We start from the raw sequence: 20623 nt of genomic DNA, 5'->3' as shown, positions 1-20623 counted from the left end.
CCCGGGCCGCGTGCCTGCCGGGGAGGGAGTGCCGGCCGGACCGCGGAAATAAAAGGCAGGACATGGTCCACAATAGATCACAGTTTTTTTTAATTCTTAATGACATAAGCAAGGAGAAAAATCTCACATTCATACGAAAAATTCCAACTAGACTCACAGGAATTAAGTCTTTATTTGTCATGGAAAGTCCCAGCCTCCCGTCCCTGTCCAGTGCACGTCCATGTACACACGCACACACACACGCACACACACTCAGGCTGTGCCGGGACACCCCCGGGGGCTCCCGAACCAGTGGTCCTGCCTGTGGGACGGAGGTAAACCAGCTCGGGGCACTACGACTCGGAGGACCGACCTTCCGTCCGGCACCTGGAAGCTCGGGGTCCAGACCTGTGCCCCAGCCCCCAGGCCGGACAGCGACCGGGGACTCGAGGCGCAGGCCTCTCCCCCAGCTGCCCGCACAGGGACACACGGCCTGCTCTCCCCAGGGGTGGGAGGGACAGTCGCCTGCCACAGCACTCAACCTCAGTCACGGGGTGAGGGGGGACTCATTACATCTACGTCACATTATTTATAAAATAAGAATTACATTTTATATCGTGTGTCCTGAAGGAGCCCTGGCCCCTCCGGAGAGCTGCCTGGGACAGCGCCAGAGCCTCTTGCACAGGCGTAACTTAACTCTACAGCTAACTCCTAATCGATAGCGTTTATACGTAACCACCTCAGTGAACCAAGCTTGAAGGAATTTAAAAGGCAATTTAGCTTAAATACAAAAATAAATTTTTATTTTGTTAAAAAATGTTTAAATATTTTTTTCTTTTAATTTAGACACACGCATTCATACTTCTCCCAAAGAGGATGGGCATGGCAGCGAGGCTCTTGGGCCCAGGGGATGTAATCTGGGGGCGAAGGAAGCAGAGGTGAAGGGGAGGGGGAACCTGAATTCGAAGCGTGGTTCCTTAGTTTTGGTGTCTACCACAGCCCCCGGGGGGGGGGGGTCAGGTCAGCGGCAGGGAAACCGCAGGGGGGAGAGGTCTTTGCTTCCCCTCGGCCCCATCCTCTCGGGCTGCCAGCCCTTAAAAGTCGAAAACCCCATCGGGAAATCCAGGCGTGAGCGCATGTAGCGTAAAGCGGCGCTACTTTGCACGCTCGATGCGTGACGCCCCAGAAACGCGACAAGCGAAGTCCGGCACTACCAACATGCCGCCACTCACACGGTCCGATTCTTCCTCCAAACTCGATTCACAGAGCAACAGACGCAAGCATCAGACTAACATGGGACGAGGCCTCAAACATACGGCCCAGGGGAGGGCGGGCGGGCGCGGGCGGGCGGGCGCGGAGGGCCGTCCTGCCCGCTCGCCCCGCTTCCCCGGCGCGAGGGATCTGCCCTTGCAGCTGCCAGGCTAACAGTCTCGAGCCACCAAGCTTTAAGGGGCCAAACTGGCAGAGGGCGGGGGGCCACACGCGGACTCAGACTCGGCAGGAAGAGGAAGAGCAGGAGCAGTGCCCGCCGGGCTCTCCAAGGCAAAGCCAAATTCGGGGGCGGGCCAGAGCAGCGAGAAGTGGGGAAGCAGGGTCCCCTAAGGGGACCCGGGGACGACCACTGTTTACAGGCAAGCCAAGCACGGAAAAGCTGCGGGACCAACCCAGCTCCCCGACCCTGGTCCCCCGCTGCCCAGCAGCGACGCGGGCAAGCACTGTGCCGGCGACACCCCCACCCCGAGCTGGCCCTCCGGGGAGCGGGAGGGAGGCCCCCTGACGACGCGCGTCCTCCACAGAAGAGTCAGGAGAGGAGGTGACGGTATGTACAGATGTTCTCGCCCGCTCTCCAGCCTCGCCGCAGCTGCTCAAGCCAAGGGAGCAGGCGGCTGCCCTGTGCCCCCGCCCTCAGAGGCCCGAGGCTTCTCCCTCGAGCGGGCACGGCCACCACGGCTGCCGCTGCCTCCCCCGGCAGAAGCTGAACGTGGGGGCGGCGGAGGTTGCTCTACGGAACTAGAAGGGTTAGAGGCTCCTCCCAGCAGGGGCTGAGGTCCACGTTTGGGCAGGGAGCGGGGGACAGGACGGGGACAAAGGCTATTTCTTGCGGGTGTGCTGCCTGCGGGCCTGCAGTCGCTGCCGGGCCCCGGGGGTCTTGGATCCTGCACCAATGGAAAAGGAAGGGGCCGCCGATCCTGGAAAGATTGGAAAGATTCAACAAGGCTTCATCAGGCAGCTGCTGCCTGGGGCACGTCCCCGGGCACCCCAATCTCTGGAAGGCTAGGCCAGCAGAAGGCTGGGGACTACTAGGCTGGGCCTCCCAAAACCGTGTTCAGTTGCTGGGGGAACAGGAGCGTGGGGAAGGACTAGGAACAACGCAGAATCCCAGATGACCCGCAAGCGAGCAGGAAGGCATTTCTACCGGCTTTCCGGGGGGTCTGGAACATTTCCCTCCAACTCCCTTCTTGGGCTGTGCTGGCCCTCAAGCCAGGCCCCATCTTTCTTGTGCTTTCGGGCCTGACCTTTCCCAAGGGCCCCCAGAGCCAGGAACCTATCAAGCACCCCTCCCTCGCTGGTCACACCGGCGAGCAGGAGACCCGCTGCTTACCGAAAGGTCCGACGCCAACAAAGCCTTGGGTGGGTGTTGAGGATGCCCCAAAGGAGAGACCACTGCCCGACGTGCCCACCCCGGAGGCAGGGGTGTTCTGACCAAAGGTGGGTGTAGAGGTGCCTAGAACAGAGAAACCGCAGCAAACTAGCACCTAGGCTGGCGCAGAGGTGCCCGCACTGGGTACTGAAGCCTGGGGGCTGTCCCCACAGGGCACCTCGGCCCTGGACCTCCGTGCGGGCTCACCCCAGTGGCGGGAACTGCTGCCCTCCCCACCTGCTCCAGCCCCGCAGTGCTGCCCTTTCTGCATTCCCGCGACCCCCAGAGCACGGGAGGGCCACTCGGCAGACCCCCACCTTCCGGCCGGACCAGGTTACTTCCCTCTGACCCCGCGGAGTTCTGCAGCCTCTCCCGGCGTGCCCGCCCTCCAGGAACCTGAGCTTCCCACCAACACCGCCCCCCACCCCTGGGTCCGCTCGCCTTCCCAGACCACACCAGACTGCCTCTGCCCTTGCCACCAGAGGGCCACTGTCCAGTCCCGCCCCTGCCTCCCGACAGCCCTCAGGGCGGGCCTCCTCACTCCTGACCTTGCCATCTCCCTTCGGCCTCCACCCCTGCCCCGTCACCCCTGACAACCCCCAGGGGCCCTCCAAGTTCCCAGAGGGCCCCCAGGTCACGGAGCCCTCCCGCCCCAGCGTGCCCGTGTCCCCGCTGCGGGAACCTACTAAAGCGGACACAGGCGGGGTCTCCCCTGCCCTCCGTGTGCTCACGTGTGAACGCTGCTGAGGAATAACCTAGCCGTGTGGGCTGGCCTCACCTCAAATTCATAAACCCAGTTCTCCGGTGCTCAGAGCTTCCTGAAAATTCTACCAGAATGTTCTTTTTCCCACTCTCCCAAGCACTTCACGAGGCCCTCCCTGTACACACAGCTCCCCAGTCCAGTCCCTGGGGCCCTCCCCAACATTTGAGAATAGAAACCACCAGGACGAGAACTTGTAAGTCCCCTTTTGCAGGGCAGATACAATCCCTTAATTCTTCTTCTGGAATTCTATAAGGACCTCCCTTCCTACCTAAAATCCAGGTTTAACTCTGGCCCTGAATGACCCTCAACTCCGCCTGCTTCCCCACAGCATTTTGGATCATTTCCATTTTCAGATCCTCGAGTCACACTTTGCTTTTCTGGGTTCCTGAACGAGCAGAGCTTGCTCCTGCCCCGGAGCCTTTGCATGGCCTCCCCTGTGCCCAAAAAGTGCTCTCCCACACACACATACCCACCCACACTCCCAACCCTTGTGCACAACCCAGATGGAGACCTGGCTTAAATCTCAGAAGAGCCTGCCCTCCTTGACTCTCTGAAAAAAGCTCCTCCACAGCCACTCGTGACGTCCTGCCTTCTACCTGACGCTTCCTGCTCCCTCACCCTGTATTTAACCACTGACCATCAGCCTCGTCCCGGCCAGACTGGAAAGCTCTCTAAGTTAGGAAACTAACCCCGGCACTTAGGACGGCGCCTGCTGTGGCCGACCAGCGCCATTCCCGATCTTACCTCCGAACACAGGTTTGCTCTCAGGGGTGCTGCCCACACTGAAGGCAAAGGGTGTGCTCTGACTGGGTCCGCCCAACGTGCTCTGACTTGAGCCTCCTCCGAAAGGGGTCGTGCCGCTGGTGGTCCCACTCTGTCCTGTGCCAAAGTTGAACGCTCCGGAGGTGCCGGGGGTGGCCACGTTGATCCCGAAGCCCCCGCTGCCAGCCGGGCCGGCAGATCCTCCGAACGTGAAGGGTGACAGCGTCGTGCTGCCGAACACGGAGCTACCGGTCCCGCTGCTGGTGGTCTGGGTCGTAGCTCCAAAGCCGGAGGTGGTGGCCGCCCCAAAGGAGAACATAGGTGTGCTGCTGCCGAAGGCGGGCTGGGTGCTGGCGGGGGTGCCAAAGGCGGAGGCGGCAGGCTTCAAGCTGCCGAAACTGGACTGCGTGACGCCGCCAAAGGCAGGCTGGGCCGGGCCGGGCGCTGGGGTCGTGGCCGGAGTCGGGGCTGCAGAGTTCCCGAAAGTGAAAGAGCTGCCGAAGCTGGGGGCGAGGGCCGGCTTGGCGGCCCCCTGCTGCTGCCCGTCGGCAGCCCCGAACGGGGGCTGGGGGTTGGCCCCCGGGTACGAAGACAGCGCAGGCTTGGTGCTCGAGCCGAAGGGAATGTGGAAGGCCGGGGCGGCCGTGGCGGTGGTGAAGGTCGGCGCCGGCGGGCTGCTGGTGGCGGGCGCGGGCGTGGTGAGGCCGCCGCCAAACCCGCTGAAGGAGGCGGCGCTGCTGCTGCTGCTGGTGGCGGCGGCGGTCTGCACGGCCCCGGGCAGGGACTGGCCGAACGTGGTGACGGCCGTGGATGCGGGCGCAGCGGGTGGCTTGCCGAACTGGAAGATGGAGCCCGTGGCTGGGGTAAAGCTGGCCCCGGAGGCGGGGGGGGCCCCAAAGAGGAAAGGTGGGGCGGCGGAGGTGGTGGTGCTGGTCACGCTGCTCACGCCAAAGCTGAACACGGGCTTCGAAGCAGAGTCGGCCGATGTGCTGGCTGTGCTCGCGGGAGCCGCGGCTGAGGCGGCAGCGGCCTGGCCGGCGAAGAGAGGAACATTCCCGGCAGTGGCCGGGGCAGCGGTCTGACTGAAGGAGAAAGGAGCGGACAAGGGCGCAGATGCAGGGGACCCCATGCTGCCAAAGATAGGCTTGAACGTGGGCTGAGGGCTGCTGGCAGGTGCAGCGAGGGCAGAGCCGGAAGGTGCTGTGGTGGCGACCTTGGAGGGGCTGGACAGCAAGGGGTCCTCGTTCTCGCTTTTTGGCGGGACTGCAAAGATGGGCTTGAACATGGGGGATGCTGAGGACACGCTGGGGGCTGTCGACACGGCGGGGTCAGCAGGTGCGGCGCTCAGCATTCCCAGCAGAAGACTCGGCTTAGGGGTGGGGGACGGGGCAGCCGGGGCTGGGGACGTGGCAGACGTCTCCGCCTGAGGAGCCGGAGAGGACACGGCGGTGTCGGTGGCTGGTATCTGGGACGCAGCAGGCGTCAGCCCCAAGAAAGCGGCAGCAGATTTGGCGTCTGAGGAGGTGCCTGGAAGGGGCCCTGACTGTGGAGAGCCAAGAGGGGCCAGAAGGCTGGGTGTCTTCGGAGGCGAAGGGGCCGCAGTGGCTGCCGCTGCCGTGGACTCTGGGAAAAAGAAAGAACGCGCATCCTGAATACCGCGACGGTCGGCCCTCGGGGCTTCCGTGCCCAGGGCCGGGGGCCGGGTGGGGGCTGCCGAGTCAGGGGCTCCCTCGATACCAAAAACCCTTCAAGTCCCCGCACCCTAAAACTAAGGTGCCGTTCACTATTTCCACCCTTCACAGATCGTAAGGTACTGGGAAAATATTTGGCTTCAATGGACAATCGATGTGTGGACTCTATGGAAAATCCAAACACCTAGACTCAAGTCCAGTGAAATCCCTTACTCGCCCGAGAATGGTTTAGCGCATTTGCCCACCGCAGGCGGGATGCGGAGCACGTAGCTGTGGACCCTCTCAGGGAGAGGCCGAGGCCTGGCACAGCCCGCTGCGTGCCCAAGTGCGCCCAGAGGAGTGTGCGCACATGCGGTGCCATGACCGACGCCCGGACACCTCGAGGGAAAAGGACTGTGTCCTCTCGTGCCTGTGGTCTGAAAGGCCCCTACCCGTGTGAGCCCGTTTCTATTTCAGAGAGCCTCGCGCCTCGCAAGCTGTTACCCGCGTGTTACCGAAGATGACCGCAAGGCTCAGAGCAGCTCAGGAAGCGAAGAATTTCAAAGCACGAGCCACGTGGGCCCCTTGACAGCCACGACGAGGCTGCCGACCCCAGCCTGAAGCGCGGCAGCCCCCTTCCTGCGAGCTTGCCCATCAGACTTCAGAAGCTCTTGGGCGTGCACCATCTCAGGACCGGTGAGCCACACGGGCTCAAGCTCCCCCAGGTTTCCAGGGGCTGGCGGGCATGCGACTTCTGCTTCGAGGGAAACTGAGCCGTGTCCTGTGCGGCAGGGGGGGCTCGCCCACTCACCTGGGGAAGGCGGCAGGCTGGCGGAACTCTGCATCTTCTTCAAGCTCTCCAGCAGCGGGTTGGTGCTTGGGGCGGGGGCAGGGGCGGCGGCCGCGGCGGCGGTGGTCCCAGCAGCGGTCCCAGCAGCGGGCAGGGTAAGCGTCAGAGAAGGCTGAGTGGTAGGGGGCTTCTCGGTGACACAGTTTGAGGCAGCATCTAAAGGAAGGAAGACCGTGTTTGGCAATTTTCTCCCAGGGGTACACCACGGAGCCCGGGGTGTTCGGGGCCTCAGCATCTGCTTATCTGGAAATCCCTCTCCAGTGCCGGTGCTCACGGTTCTCCTGATTCTACTGAGGACCCAAAAGGATTTCTCAGATGAGAAGGACCCAAATAAAACCCTCCGGAGCGTGGAGCTGGTCGCTCTTCCTTACCGGTCCCTTCCGCCAAGGCCTTGTTAAACCACCGCAGCGAAGCTCTCTTTTCCAGTTCGAGGTCCTCGGCGGTGATGGAGTAGCCAAGCTGGGGAGGAGGGGGCTGCCAGAGACAAAGACGAGGGGCCTGTCAGAGAAGCTGGAGGAAGCCTGCATCCAGCTTCCTAGAGCTCGCGATCGCGGTGCTGGGGAGGGCAGGTGTGGACGGACAGAGCAGAGCCCTACCAGCGTCAGCCGGGCCCCTCGCCGCAAGGGCAGCAGCTGAACCTTCCGCTTGCGCTGCCCTGAGCTGCCAGGTGTGGGCGGGGAGCTCCACGAGTTCTGTGCTTTCCACGTGGTCGTATCTGCAGCTGAAGCAACAAACGAGGGCGTGTATTCTTCCTTTTCTCTTCCAGCAATGGCTGGGTTTGTCTACCCACTGGTTCTACACACCGAAACTTCTCTGGGTCCCTCTGAAAGGTTCTATCTTCCATGGTTGGGGTCTTGGGTACTGTTCCAACATTATTTTAGACAGGAGGGCCCCCAACACAGGCAGACAAGCGCTTACTACTGGATGGGCACTACCTCGGCCGCCTGCAGATTGCTGCACCTCTGCTGACCGCCAGCCCCCAGTCACGCCGGACTGCGGTGGAGACCTGCCCGGGCCACAGACTACAAGACAGGCTCTTTCCGCTCTGTGCCTACCAGGCCCTACACGCAGCGGTGCTCATCGTGTGCTTCCGGACAGGCGGCGGGCTGCACACCCTTCAGACGCTCCCACCGCAAGCCACTCCCGCACGCTTCTCAACCTACCTCTCTCTCCCTGGGCCTCCGTGTCTGCTGCCAGCGGCGTCGAAGAACCGGAGCGACGAGACAGCTCATCTTCTCTGCGGGCGGAAGAGGCACAGGTGTGCTCAGAAACACCTCCTGACTCGGGACACGTGGCTGGCTCAGTGGGCTAAGCATCTGCCTTTGGCTCAGATCATGGTCCCAGGGTCCTGAGATGGAGCCCTGCGTAGGGCCCTCTGCTCAGCAGGGAGCCTGCTTTTCCCTCTCCCCAAACCCCTGCTTGTGATCTCTCTCTCGCTCTCTCAAAATAAATAAAAGTAAAATCTTAAAAAAAAAAAAAAACCAAAACCAAAAAACTCCTCCCCACAGAATACTGGGCAACTTCTTACACCCTCCTAACTACCAACCAGCCAAAGTCCAGACCATCATAATTTAAGATTGCAGTATGCCAAGACAAAAAATTTAAGAAATCAAAAGAAAATTCCTACAAGCCAAAGGGAGCCAGTTCATGGATGCCACGGAGAAACCTCTTACAGGAGGCACAACGCAGCAACCTTTAAAACCTGACTTAAACCTGCCAAGCCCTGAGAGATGTCACATATCTGACCCCAAGAGCAGCGTTCTAGCTGACTTCTGGTGCCTAGAGGGTCAGCTGCAATCTAGAGCGTGGCCTCCCCTGCCCCTGACGTAACTCACTCTGCTCCCTGTGCCCGCGGTGGCCTCCCTGCACAGCCGGGCTGCTCGGGCTGTGGGATGAGGAAGAGCCTGAGCCTCTAGGGTCAGCACGGAAAACCGTAGAGGCGAGAGCCGCTCAGGCAGGTACTTCTCACTGTCCTTCTAGATGGCAATGTGATTCTCCAACTCACAGCCGCAGGAAGCCTAAGAGCCAAGCCCGTGTCCCTTGGTTCCGCGAGTCAGGACTCCTTACCTTACTTTCTTGGCCGGCCTCTCTGGTGTCTGGGAGCGGGACGAGGCGGGGCTAGATAAGGGGGAGGAGCTGCGCCCACTTCTCTTCCAAAGCTGAAAGGTACACAGTGACACGACTGAGCCTACGGACAGTGTAACTCTGCCTATCAAGTCTCCTTTTCAGCGACCTACACATTTCTTTACAGGGAGCGTGACCGGCTCAGGTGGCGGACAGTGCGACTCTTAACCTCGGGGTTGTGGGGTCAAGCCCCATGCGGCGTACAGAGATTACTCAAAAATAAAATCCTGGAAAAAAACCCCAAAAAACATTTGTGAAGGAAAGCGAGCTGCCAGTAATAACTACGGGGGGAATAACGTGAACAGGTACGGGAAAGCTTGGCAGTCAGCACGTAAGCGGGGAGCGCGCTTTCCGCACACACTAGAAACTGGAACGTTCCATTCCGTCATGGTTTAGCGCCACGACACATACAAGTTTATAGTATCTCAGAAATGATAAAACTAAGAAACTTTTCCAAACCTCCGCCCAAAACTCTATCACAACGAAGATAAGCCAGTAATCTAGTCCTACTTCGGTTAAATTTTCAGTTTTACTCCAACTTTATTTTTTTTTTTTTTAAATGTGCTACCAAGACATGTATGACTTTTGCAGCACCTGTGATGTTTCCCGTTACATGACAATGGTTCAGACACCCCGTCTCTTCTACCAGGCAGTCCCGATAACAATGACGGTCTGTTCCCACCCTCCCTCCCCTCCTGCAAAGCGGCCTCGCGGCAAAGTAACCGACAGAAAGCACCCGCACGAAGCTCTCTGTCTTTAGCCTAATCACAGCAGCACGGAGCTATCACTGTAGACATTTTTCTCACTGAGGAGCTTCTGGTGATTTCTTAAGTCCACAACAGTTACATCATGTAAGGGGCCGCTGGCTGGCTCAGTTGGCTGAGTGTCCAGCTCTCAGTTTTGGCTCTCATGATTTCAGGTTGTGAGATGGAACCCCGTGCTCTGTGGGGCGTCTGCCTGGGAGTCTCCCCCCCACCCCCTTGCACGGGCACTCTAAAATAAATCTAAACAAAACAAAAACCTCTCTCTGTAAGAGGACTGGCAGGAAACAAGGACACTCTACTGTACACCCTTTGTACCGTCTCAACTTTCAGCCACACTAACATTCCCATAAACAGAAAAGCCTATGCGGGCAGGAAATAAAATATCCCCGAACCAAACAGAAACCATAAAATGAAAAGCAAATGATTTCAGTTAAGTCACCATCTTTACCTGTAAACACGGGAGTCCTGCAAGTCCACAGAAGTATAAGGAACATTACCAAGTGAAAAGTAAGCAAGAGATAGAACAAGTCATAAAAAAAAAAAAGAGTTAATCGATGTACCTAGCAGTCAACTTAATTCCGCACTTTGATTCACTTTTTAATTAGCCAAGAACCACTTCAGAGAGGTTCCATACTTTACACTTGACGATGGAAGACGAGCAAGCGCGCTCCGTCACCAGGAAATGGCAACGTGGAGAAGGGACAGGAGAGTTCACAAGCTGACCGCGATCAACCGAAAGGGAACAGAGGTGTCTACACAGGAGCCCGGGGGAGAGACGATGCCACGCTGGTTGGAAGAATCGGTAGAGGAGGAAGGGGACGTCGAGGAGCCTTTCACGACTCCCCAAACAGCACCCGAAGAAAGACAAGCCGCACGGGCTTGCGATGGGACAGACCCATCACCCCACAGCAGGGAAAGAACTAGGAAGGGAAGGCTCCAGGAAGGGATCAGAGATGACAAATGTCCTGGTCTGGCTGATACAGAGAACATGTGAAGGAGCAACGGGGGACGCAGAGCACCGAGCTGGGGTCTGAGTGCTGGAGGCGAAAGGAACTATTCCGACTTTGGAAAATGACGAGTCTCATTAACACACAGAGAGGCCAGCGCCGCGCACACAGAGGTCAGAGGCCAGCTCACTTCCGCTGTAACTGGTTCCCGTCCAACATGTGCTCTGATTTTACAATTTCGAAGCCAGAGCTCTTAGCATGGGCCGCCGCAGACCCGACTATTTCCTAGGGTTCCTCCGCGAGAACGCGCCGAGTCAAAGATCTCTGCTACCACCTGCGCCGAATGTAAGGGCTGTCGCCTTTGCTGGTTACTGGAGATAATCACTACACGCCAACACGTTTTTTTCAAAGAGAAGCTTTAACATGAACTTTCATATAACGTCATCTCCTCTCCCAAAACCTACTTCCGGGAACTTATCACATATGCAAACACCACACGCGAACAGGGAACTGGAAACTCCTGAGAACACCGAACAGCAGTTAGTAGCGGGGCTGCATTTCCTACGGGAGGTCACAGGCTCCACCATCAGTGAGGGCGCTTATCACAAACCCTGACCCTCTTTCAGGAACAGCCATGTCCTTCTAGAGCAACATTCCCGCTGGGGACAAGCAGCAAACACTGGAGAAGATGCGGCCTACACGTGTGAAAGCGGGGCGCCGCCAGGGAAGAGCTACCAGGCCAGGGGGACATCGTGGAGACAAGGGAAGAGGAGCCAAGGGCTGAGCCCCCACGTTTAGGTCCCCTTTTCCTCTCCCGGTGACTGCCAATTCCAAAAGGAGAAGCTGCAGTTGAGAGGCTGAGAGAAGCTTCTGGCAGTCTCACGTGGTTGCAAAGACAACGAATTCAGGGCTTTCCAAAGTACAGGGGCCTTACCATGATCTAAAGCTTCTGGTTGGGATCCTCAAGGCTCCCAACAGGGACCGAGAGGAAATCAGAAATGAACCAGCCCTCACCAGAACTGACCGCCAACTCAGAATCAGGTCAAGTCCTCCCACACAGAAGTCCTCGGATCCTATCCTAGCTATCGCCAGAGGCGAGATAAAAAAGCTAAACCTCTCTGGAGAAAGATACCATCATTCAGAGCTTCAAGTCATTACCGCATTTTTCCCCCCAATGTCTGACAGAGGAATACAGCAGCAACAAAAATCAAATATATAAGAAAGTAACATTTAACCAATAACCCCGAAGAAGAAAGCAGACATCAGAAGACACAGAAGATTCAAATATCGGAATTACTGAATAAGACTTTAGAAGAACTGTTATTATAATAATTTAAATAACAATATGGAGAATCCTGGCAGACAAACGGTTAACTCTAAGAAGGATAACAGTAATGATTTAAGAATGCAATGGGTAGGCTGAAATAGCACAGAGCTAAAGGAAATTGGTAGACTAGACAACGGAAGAAATGGGGGGCGGGTACAAAACGATGGGAAACAAAGACAGACACAGGACAAAAGGAAAAGGTTTAACGTGTACTGGAACACTGAGAGAGGGGAGAAAATAGGGCAACATCTGAAGAGAAAATGACCTCAAAAGAGTCAAAAGACCTTAAGCCACATGACATACCCCAAGGAATATAAGGCATATTAACCATTAGGTGAGCACTTAATGAAAATTTTTTTCTCAAGTGAAGTTGAAACACATACCAAAAGCGAACATACGCTGGGCCATAGAGCAAATGTATTTCAAGGATTGATAGAAGCTCGTCCTGTGAACTAGTGGAATTTAACTAAAAAACCAGTAACAGAAAGATAACAAAACAATTAACTGTTTTGAAATTAAGCAATGTACTTCTAAGTACAGAAATCAAAAAAAAAACTGGAAATGGAAATCAGAAAGTATTTGATCTGAATGAAATTGAAAAATACTTCTATTTCAAGACTGGGATGTCGAGAAGGCTTATGAGAAATGTATAACCTTTAAGATATAGGTATGTGTTTGTGTGTTAGGAAAGGGAAAAGGCTGAAAAGACCCGGTGACCTAAGAATCTGGATAAAAAAATCAGAAAGAGGGATGCCTGGGTGGCTCAGTCGGTTAAGCATCTGCCTTTAGCTCAGCTCAGGATCCGACCCTCCCAGGATCAAGTCTTATATCTGGCTCCTTGCTCAGCAGGGAGTCGGCTTCCTCCTCTACCTGCTGCTCTCCCTCCTTACGCTCTCTTTCTATCTGACAAATAAATAAATAAAATCAAAAAAAGAAAAAAGGGGCGCCTGGGTGGCTCAGTGGGTTAAAGCCTCTGCCTTCGGCTCAGGTCATGATCCCAGGGTCCTGGGATGGAGCCCTGCATCGGGCTCTCTGCTCAGCCAGGAGCCTGCTTCCTCCTCTCTCTCTGCCAGCCTCTATGCCTACATGTGATCTCTGTCTGTCAAATAAATAAATAAAAATCTTAAAAAAAAAAAAAAAAAGAAAAGAAAAGAAAAAGAAAAAGAAAAAAAAGACTGCTTGGGTAGCTCAGTTGGTTAAGCACCCGACTCCTGATTTCAAGTTCAGGTCTCAATCTCCGTGTCATGAGTTCAAGCCCCACAGTTCCATGCTGGTCATGGAGCCTACTTAAAAAAAAAAAAAAAAAAATTAAAAAAAGAAGGAAATAGTATGTAGAAGGCCAGAAATTAAATATATAGAAAAACATGTAATAGAGTGACTCCTAAAATTGGTTATCTGATGACACAACCTTGAAAAAGGAATTTCCTTAATCCAATAAAGACTATCTACCCAAAATCTACATCAGGGCACTTGATGGTACAGTTAAGTGGCTGACTCTTGGTTTTGGCGCAGGTTGTGATCTCAGGGTCATGGGATCCAGCCCCATGTTGGGCTCCATGCTCAGCTTGGAGTCTGCTTGAGACTCTCTTTCCCTCCCTCCACCCCCAGCCCATGTACTCTCTCTAAATCTTAAAACAACAACAACAAAAAAAAAACCAATCGTAAGACTCCTGTATCAAACAGTATATATAACAGGATATGTGGAGAGCACTCCCTCTGAGATCAAGGAAAACAAAGGTGTTTGTGATCACTTCTATTCAACATCATATTTCAGATCTTAACCAAATACATTAAGGCATAAAACAATATGAGAACAGTGAGAGAAAAGAGCTGTCATTGTAGACAACATGACGTACATACAAATAGCCTAAAGAATATATGGGTGCCTGGGTGGCTCAGTTGGTTGAGCCACTCCCTTCGCCTCAGGTCATGATCCCGGAGTCCTGGGATGGAGTCCTGCATTGGGCTGCCTGCTCCATGGGGAGTCTGCTTCTCCCTTGACTCTCACCTCTTTCATGCACACACTCTCTCTCTCTCAAATAAATAAAATTTTAAAAATACATATATACAGATGAGGGGCACCTGGGTGGCTCAGTGGGTTAAGCCTCTGCCTTTGGCTCAGGTCATGATCTCAGTGTCCTGGGATCAAGCCCCACATCGGGCTCTCTGCTCATCAAGGAGCCTGCTTCCCCGCCCCCTCTGCCTGCCTCTCTGCCTACTTGTGATCTGTCAAATAAATAAATAAAATCTTAAATATATATATATATATATACACACATACATATATATATATATATATACACAGATGAATGTTACAGAATTTAGCAAATTTTCTGAATATGATAATCAGTAGTATTTGAATATATCAGCTAAAGATTTTAATAAACCACTTATAATAGCATCAAGAGATATATCTAGGGAAATGTTTAATATGTAAAACCATTACACAGAGCAGTTAAAGATGATGTAAATAAGTGAAAGACATACAATGTTCATGGATTGGAAGATTCAATGACATTTGTAAAAATGTCATTTCTCTTCAAAATAACTTGTAGATTAAAGGCAATCTTAATATCTCAGCAAGTGGCCGTTCTTTCTTTTAGCAGAAATCAATGAGTTGATTCTAAACTTACAGAGAAATGCAAAGGGTCAAGAGCCAAGACAATTCTGAAGAGGAATGAAACAAATAAAGTTGGATGACTTATCCTACTACACATCAAAACTAAAAGACTGTGTGGGACAGCTCAGAAAAAAAAGATATAGGGCAGAAAAACAGACCAATGGAACACAACAAAATCTAGAAATGGATCCACATATATATATACTTAAATTATAACTAAGGCAGTACCACACAGCAACAGGAAAAGGATGGTCCAATATTTCAATAAATGTTGCTAAGTCAAGTGGACATTTCAACGGAAAAACGCTAATTTGTTTTTTTAATGATTTTTATTTATTTGAAAGATCAGAAGTAGTCAGAGAGGCAGGCAGAGAGAGAGAGAGGAGGAAGCAGGCTCCCCGCTGAGCAGAGAGCCCAATGCGGGGCTCGATCCCAGGACCCTGAGACCATGACCTGAGCCGAAGGCAGAGGCTTTAACCCACTGAGCCACCCAGGCGCCCCGGAAAAACGCTAATTTTGATGGCCACTTCCCACCATATACAAAAGTCAACTTCAAAAAATCAACAACAAAGAATAAAGCTTTTTGGTAGCATATCATCATCATGACTTTAGGTAGACAAAGAGTTCCTAAACAGTGCACACGAAACATTAGCCATAGGCGTAAAGTAAAGAAATTGAAGTGGTGAGACACAGAATAGGAGAATGATTTGTTGTAACACATACTACTTACAGAGAGCTTGTATCTAGAATATATAAAGAATTTCTATAAATCAGTGACAAAAAGACAAACAATAGAAAAGGGCCAAGAAACCGGAATAGGCACTTCATGAAAAAGGAAATATAAACGGCTAATGAACAGCTCCGACCTCCAGCTCATTCGCAATCAGCAATTATAATCACACGTAACCACCACAGGGAAAACTGCATGCCCACTGACGGGGGTAATCAGAGCGACTGGCAACGTCAAGGGTTAGTGAGGGTGTGTAACCACACGAACAAAATCTCAGACTGCACTGGGAAGACAATCACCTGAAATGTAACTTTATTTTATTTTATTTTTATTTATTTACGAGACTCCAGGATCGTGACCTGAGCTAAAGGCAGACACTTAACCAACTGAGCCAGCCGGGTGCCCCTGAAATGTAACTTTAAAAAATGTCTCAACAACATCTACTACAACTGGGCATCACACATACTTCACATATACGCACCAAAGAACTTAATATAAGAACATCCAGAGCCACATTACGCATTATACCTCAAAACTGGAAACCCAATGTCCAACAGCAGGAGGAAAAACTTAATTATGGTATATTCCTACAAAGAAAATGAAAGCCTTATTGCTACATGCAACAATCTGGATGAGTCTCACAAGGAAAACAGCTGAGTGAGAGAAGCCAAACACAAAAGAAAGTGTATCCTGGTCGCCATTGATGTAAAGTTTAAAAATATTCTTAAATATTTTTAAAATAGTGCTACTACTGGGGCACCTGCATGCCCCAGTGGGTTAAGCCTCTGCTTTTAGCTCAGATTGTGATCTCAGGGTCCTGGGATTGAGCCCCCACATCGGGCTCTCTGCTCAGCGGGGAGCCTGCTTCCCCCTTTCTACCTACTTGTGATCTCTCTGTCAGATAAATAAAATCTTAAAAAATAAATAAATAAAATAAATAATATTTTAAAAAAATCAGTGCTACTACTCAAGAAGGAATAGGTATGGGGGGACTTCTGGGTGTTAAAAATTATTTATTACTTGACCTGAGTGGTAGTTAAATGGAGACACACACTTTAGCTATTTGTTTTTCTACATTATACTCTAATTAAAAAAATAAAACAAAAACTATAGATCTGACACAAAATGCTATGCAATATATGATTAAAAAAAGAGACAAAAAAGCATGTATGTGCTGACCCCATTGTGTAACACACACCAAAAATTCTGTGTATTATCTGTGGTCACATACCTATTATGAATGTCAACAACAGGTACCTATGGGACAGAAGCAGGGACAGCCAGGACAGGGGCATCTTATTTTACTTAACAGCTAGCTATACTTACAAACTTTCTGAAATCAGGAAAGGTACCACCGGCAGCACATGTCATAAATTCCAACAAGCAGAGTACAAAGTAAAAGGCTTCCCTTCTACCTCAACCTCAAACCTTATTCCCAGTTTCTAACAAAATCTATCGAAATTACTCTATGCACATTAAAAAAAAATCAAAGAAACCTGGAAGCACAAGTACCAGAGGACACTATACACACAGCTCTGCACCTTGCTTTGGCTCTATTAAGCTACTTATTCTGACAGTTACACAGTACTGCAACTTACAGAAATACTGTCAACCAGCCCCCTGAAAAGGTACATTTACATGGTTTCCGAGTTTCTATTATTAAAATGTTACAGCCAACATCCTCGTGTATGCTTCTGAGGGTATGTACAGAATTAATTCATAAGGAGCAGACCTGCTGGGTCAAAAGGCACATGCATCGCAAGGGCCCATGCATCGCTAATACTGGTACTTACTGCCACACTGCTCTCCAGGGGATTGTACCAATGGACACTCCCATCAGCAACACACAAGAAGCCCGTTTTTGCAAATACTTTTATGGTTTTTATTTCACATCTAAATCTTTAGTTCATTGGGAATATGTTTCTCGAATATATGAAAATCGGCCCCAACTCACTCTGAAGAGACACAAATATGGGGCGCCTGGGGGGCTCAGTGGCTTAAACGTCTGACTCAATCTCAGCTCAGGTCATGGAATCCCGCCCTGCATCAGGCTCTGTGCTTGCCAGAGTCTGCTTGAGATTTTCTCTCTCCCCCTCTGCTCCCCAACCCCCCGTGTGCACATGCTCTCCAAATAAACAAATAAAATCTCTCTCTCACACACACACACTGCTCCTCACCTAGCTCGTAAAAACCCAAAGCCATGACAACCTGATCTACTGGTGTGGCGGCGGTCACTCGTATGATGCTAACGGGAATGCCAACGGTACATCCTCTGAGGAGGGAATTTAACAGTATCTAGCTAAACCGTATATGCATCTAACTGCTGGCCAGGGAAATCTGTATTCCAGGCAATCTATCCAAGAAGTGTAATGGCCATAGAGGGAAAAGATAGGAATTAAGGCATTCTCTGCAGGACAAGGTCACAGCAGAAAACGGAAAAAGCCCAGGGTTAATCAACAGAGGCAGGAGTAACTGCAGTTACTATACAGGAAAGATGAAGCGAGCCTCAAACTTGTACGTCCTGCTGCCTCACACAGACATTGATCTGTATAGAGTTTTAAGAAAAAAAGACAGTGGAAGGACAACTTAAAAGTAATTAAAAATAGGAAGGGAACAATGTGGAGTAGAAAGAGGCTGAAATTGTGGACTTCTCTGAGTATATTTTGTTTTCTCATATGTTCTCTTTGGAACAATTTTTATTTTACTTATATTCATTTACATTTGTTCACTTACATTATTTATTCTTATTTTTTAAAATGGAGGTTCCATGCCGGGCAGGGAGCCCAAAGTGGGGCTTGAAGTCACAACCCTCACAAGACCAGCTGACATCAAGTCAGGTGCTTATCCAACCAAGCCATCCAGGTGCCCCAGCACAACTTTTTTTTTTTACGGTTTTAGTTATACAATTTTTCTTTTTAACAGATTTTATTTTAAAGTAATCTCTACACCCAGTGTGGGCTTGGGACTCACACTAAGATCAAGAGTCACATTATACACTGACCAAAACAGCCATGTACCCCTTTTCTTTGGAACAATTAAAGTATTTTATTTTACATACTTAAAAACAAACTATTTAAAGAAAAAGAAAACCCCAAAACATTAAAATATACTGGACAGATAGATCTTATTGTATATCAAGTTGGTGGTATACCCAACTGAGAACAGTGAATTCATGTCAACCTAAAACACGTTATTTTGACTGTATCAAAAATAATTCCTTTTTTTATGGGGCACCTGGGTGGTTCAGTGGGTTAAAGCCTCTGCCTTAGGCTCAGGTCATGATCCCAGGGTCCTGGGATGGAGCCCCTCATCAGGCTTTCTGCTCAGCAGGGAACCTGTTTCCTCCTCTCTCTCTGCCTGCCTCTCTGCCTACTTGTGATCTCTGTCTGTCAAATAAATAAATAAAATCTTAAAAAAAAAATTCCTTTTTTTTAAAAAAAAGATTTATTTATTTGACACAGATAGAGAGAGAGAGAAGGAACACAAGCAGGGCGAGAGGGAGAAACAGGCTTCCCACCAAGGAGGGAGCCCAATGTGGGACTCAATCCCAGGACCCTAGGATCATGACCTCAGCTGAAGGCAGACACCTAACAGCTGACCCACCCAGGCGCCCTCAAAAATAATTCTTAAGCCGGTTCGTAATTTTACTGTATATAATGCACTGATACCATTATTTTCAAATTTGTTTACTGGGGCCAGTCAAATAAGTGGTTATGAAGCAACACTTTTTGTGTAAGAATACCTAAAAACGAGGGGCACCAGAATGGTTCAGTTGGTTAAGTGTAAAGCTCTTGATTTCAGCAGAGGTCATGATTTCGGGGTGGTGAGATCGAGCTCCACATCGGGCTTTGCACTCAGTGCAGTGTCTACTCAAGATTCTCTCTCTCCCTCTGCCCCTCCCCCTGCTGGCACTTTCTCTGAAAGAAATGAAATCTTAAAACAAAAATGTAAAATCAAAGAAATTATGTAAAAAGTTCTGTATCCTAAATCTAAACTTGAAATATCAATACGAACTAATGACTAGAGAGTTTTCTCTTTCTAGAGATGTGGGTAATCTTAACTCCCTAGAATTCACTGTAGTCTACAAAGATCATTTCCAACTGAAAAAAAACCAAGGTCATTTGAACAAATAGCCACCTTCAATTTCAGTTGGAAATGTACAAGATAAATTTTTTTTTTAAAGCTAAAGAGCAACAAAGTTATTTATCAAAAACTACCTGGGTCAAAACAAAAGGATACAGGAGCCAATTTTAAAGGGCTCCCACTTGCCAAAGGTGGAAAACTTTGTGCCTCAAAGTGACAGGTCTATACAAATTCAGAGGTTCTTAAAGATAATCACAACAGCAAAAACCTCACTGGTCACTTCCGGAGTTGACTCTGGCATCAGCGCCTTCTCATTATCCAGTCACTCCCACAGGTAGGGCATATTCTTCTGTACAGAGTTTCAGTTAATAAATGCAGAGGAAATGACAGGATAGATTATTACCATTTTGTAACCCAGTAAAACCATGGACCTAGAAAGATATAAATGGCTGCTAAAATCATCAAATAAAAAACGGAAAAACCGGGGCGCCTGGGTGGCTCAGTGGGTTAAAGCCTCTGTCTTCAGCTCAGGTCTTGATCTCAGGGTCCTGGGATAGGGCCCCACATTGGGCTCTCTGCTCAGTGGGGAGCCTGCTTCCCACCCCGCACTGCCTGCTTGTGATCTCTCTCTGTCAAATGAATGAATAAAACCTTTAAAAAAAAAAAAAAAAGAGAGAGAGAAAACAGAAGAATCTGATTTAAACTGCTGAGCCCAGGGATCATTACCAACCTCACAAGATGGAGGCAGCCGGACCTCATGTGTTCCTGGTGTGATGCAATCATAGGTATGCAATGTTCTGGCAAAATAACTGAACTTGAACCTAATCAAGCCTCAGGACTGAACTTCCCATTTATATGGAACATATGGGATCATGTACATGTTAAAATGATGCCATGACGATGGAAACTTAATTTAGAATGTGGGAAATTCTACAGAATGATCCAGTTTTTTCAAAGGAAGAAAAAAATAGTAGTAGTATAGATTGAAAGAGTCTAAGAGACATAGGAACCAAATGGAAAGAATTGATGTTTAGTCCCTCACTCAAACAAAGGAACTATAATAAGATCGTTTGGGATAACAGGCAATCTGAATACAGGGAGATATTAACGAATATTAAGGAGGGGCACCTGGGTGGCTCAGATGGTTGGGCATCTGCCTTCAGCTAGGGTTATAATCTCTGGGTCCGGGGATCGAGCCCCATGTCGGGCTCCCAGCTGAGCAGGGAGTCTGCTTCTCCCCTGCTAGTACTGTCTCTCTCTCAAATGAATTAAAAGAAAAACCCCCAAAACAAATATTAAGGAATTACTATTGTTTAAGAGGAATAATGCCACCCTGGTTATTAATGTTTACAAAAAGTTTTAA

The 20623-nt window shown here is 50.6% G+C and overlaps 1 protein-coding gene across 1 annotated transcript in view; it reads right to left on the bottom strand.

Moving 5' to 3' along the window:
* Positions 1–68: 68 nt before the first annotated feature.
* Positions 69–20623, bottom strand: part of POM121C (POM121 transmembrane nucleoporin C) — a 28847-nt gene continuing 8292 nt past the window's right edge. Inside the window, exons 6-13 of the mRNA XM_059414670.1 lie at positions 8733–8824; positions 7829–7902; positions 7262–7386; positions 7037–7139; positions 6627–6821; positions 4128–5768; positions 2582–2704; positions 69–2168 (exon numbers count right to left, since the gene is read on the bottom strand). Of these exons, the coding sequence (XP_059270653.1) occupies positions 2071–2168; positions 2582–2704; positions 4128–5768; positions 6627–6821; positions 7037–7139; positions 7262–7386; positions 7829–7902; positions 8733–8824 (2451 nt within the window). The 3' untranslated portion in view covers positions 69–2070. The remainder of the gene's footprint in view (positions 2169–2581; positions 2705–4127; positions 5769–6626; positions 6822–7036; positions 7140–7261; positions 7387–7828; positions 7903–8732; positions 8825–20623) is intronic.

The sequence above is a fragment of the Mustela nigripes genome, chromosome 11, assembly GCF_022355385.1.
Source record: "Mustela nigripes isolate SB6536 chromosome 11, MUSNIG.SB6536, whole genome shotgun sequence".
Classification (NCBI taxonomy): Eukaryota; Metazoa; Chordata; class Mammalia; order Carnivora; family Mustelidae; genus Mustela; species Mustela nigripes.
The sequence above is the reverse complement of the archived record's forward strand: the minus strand, read 5'-3'. Positions and strand labels throughout refer to the sequence as shown.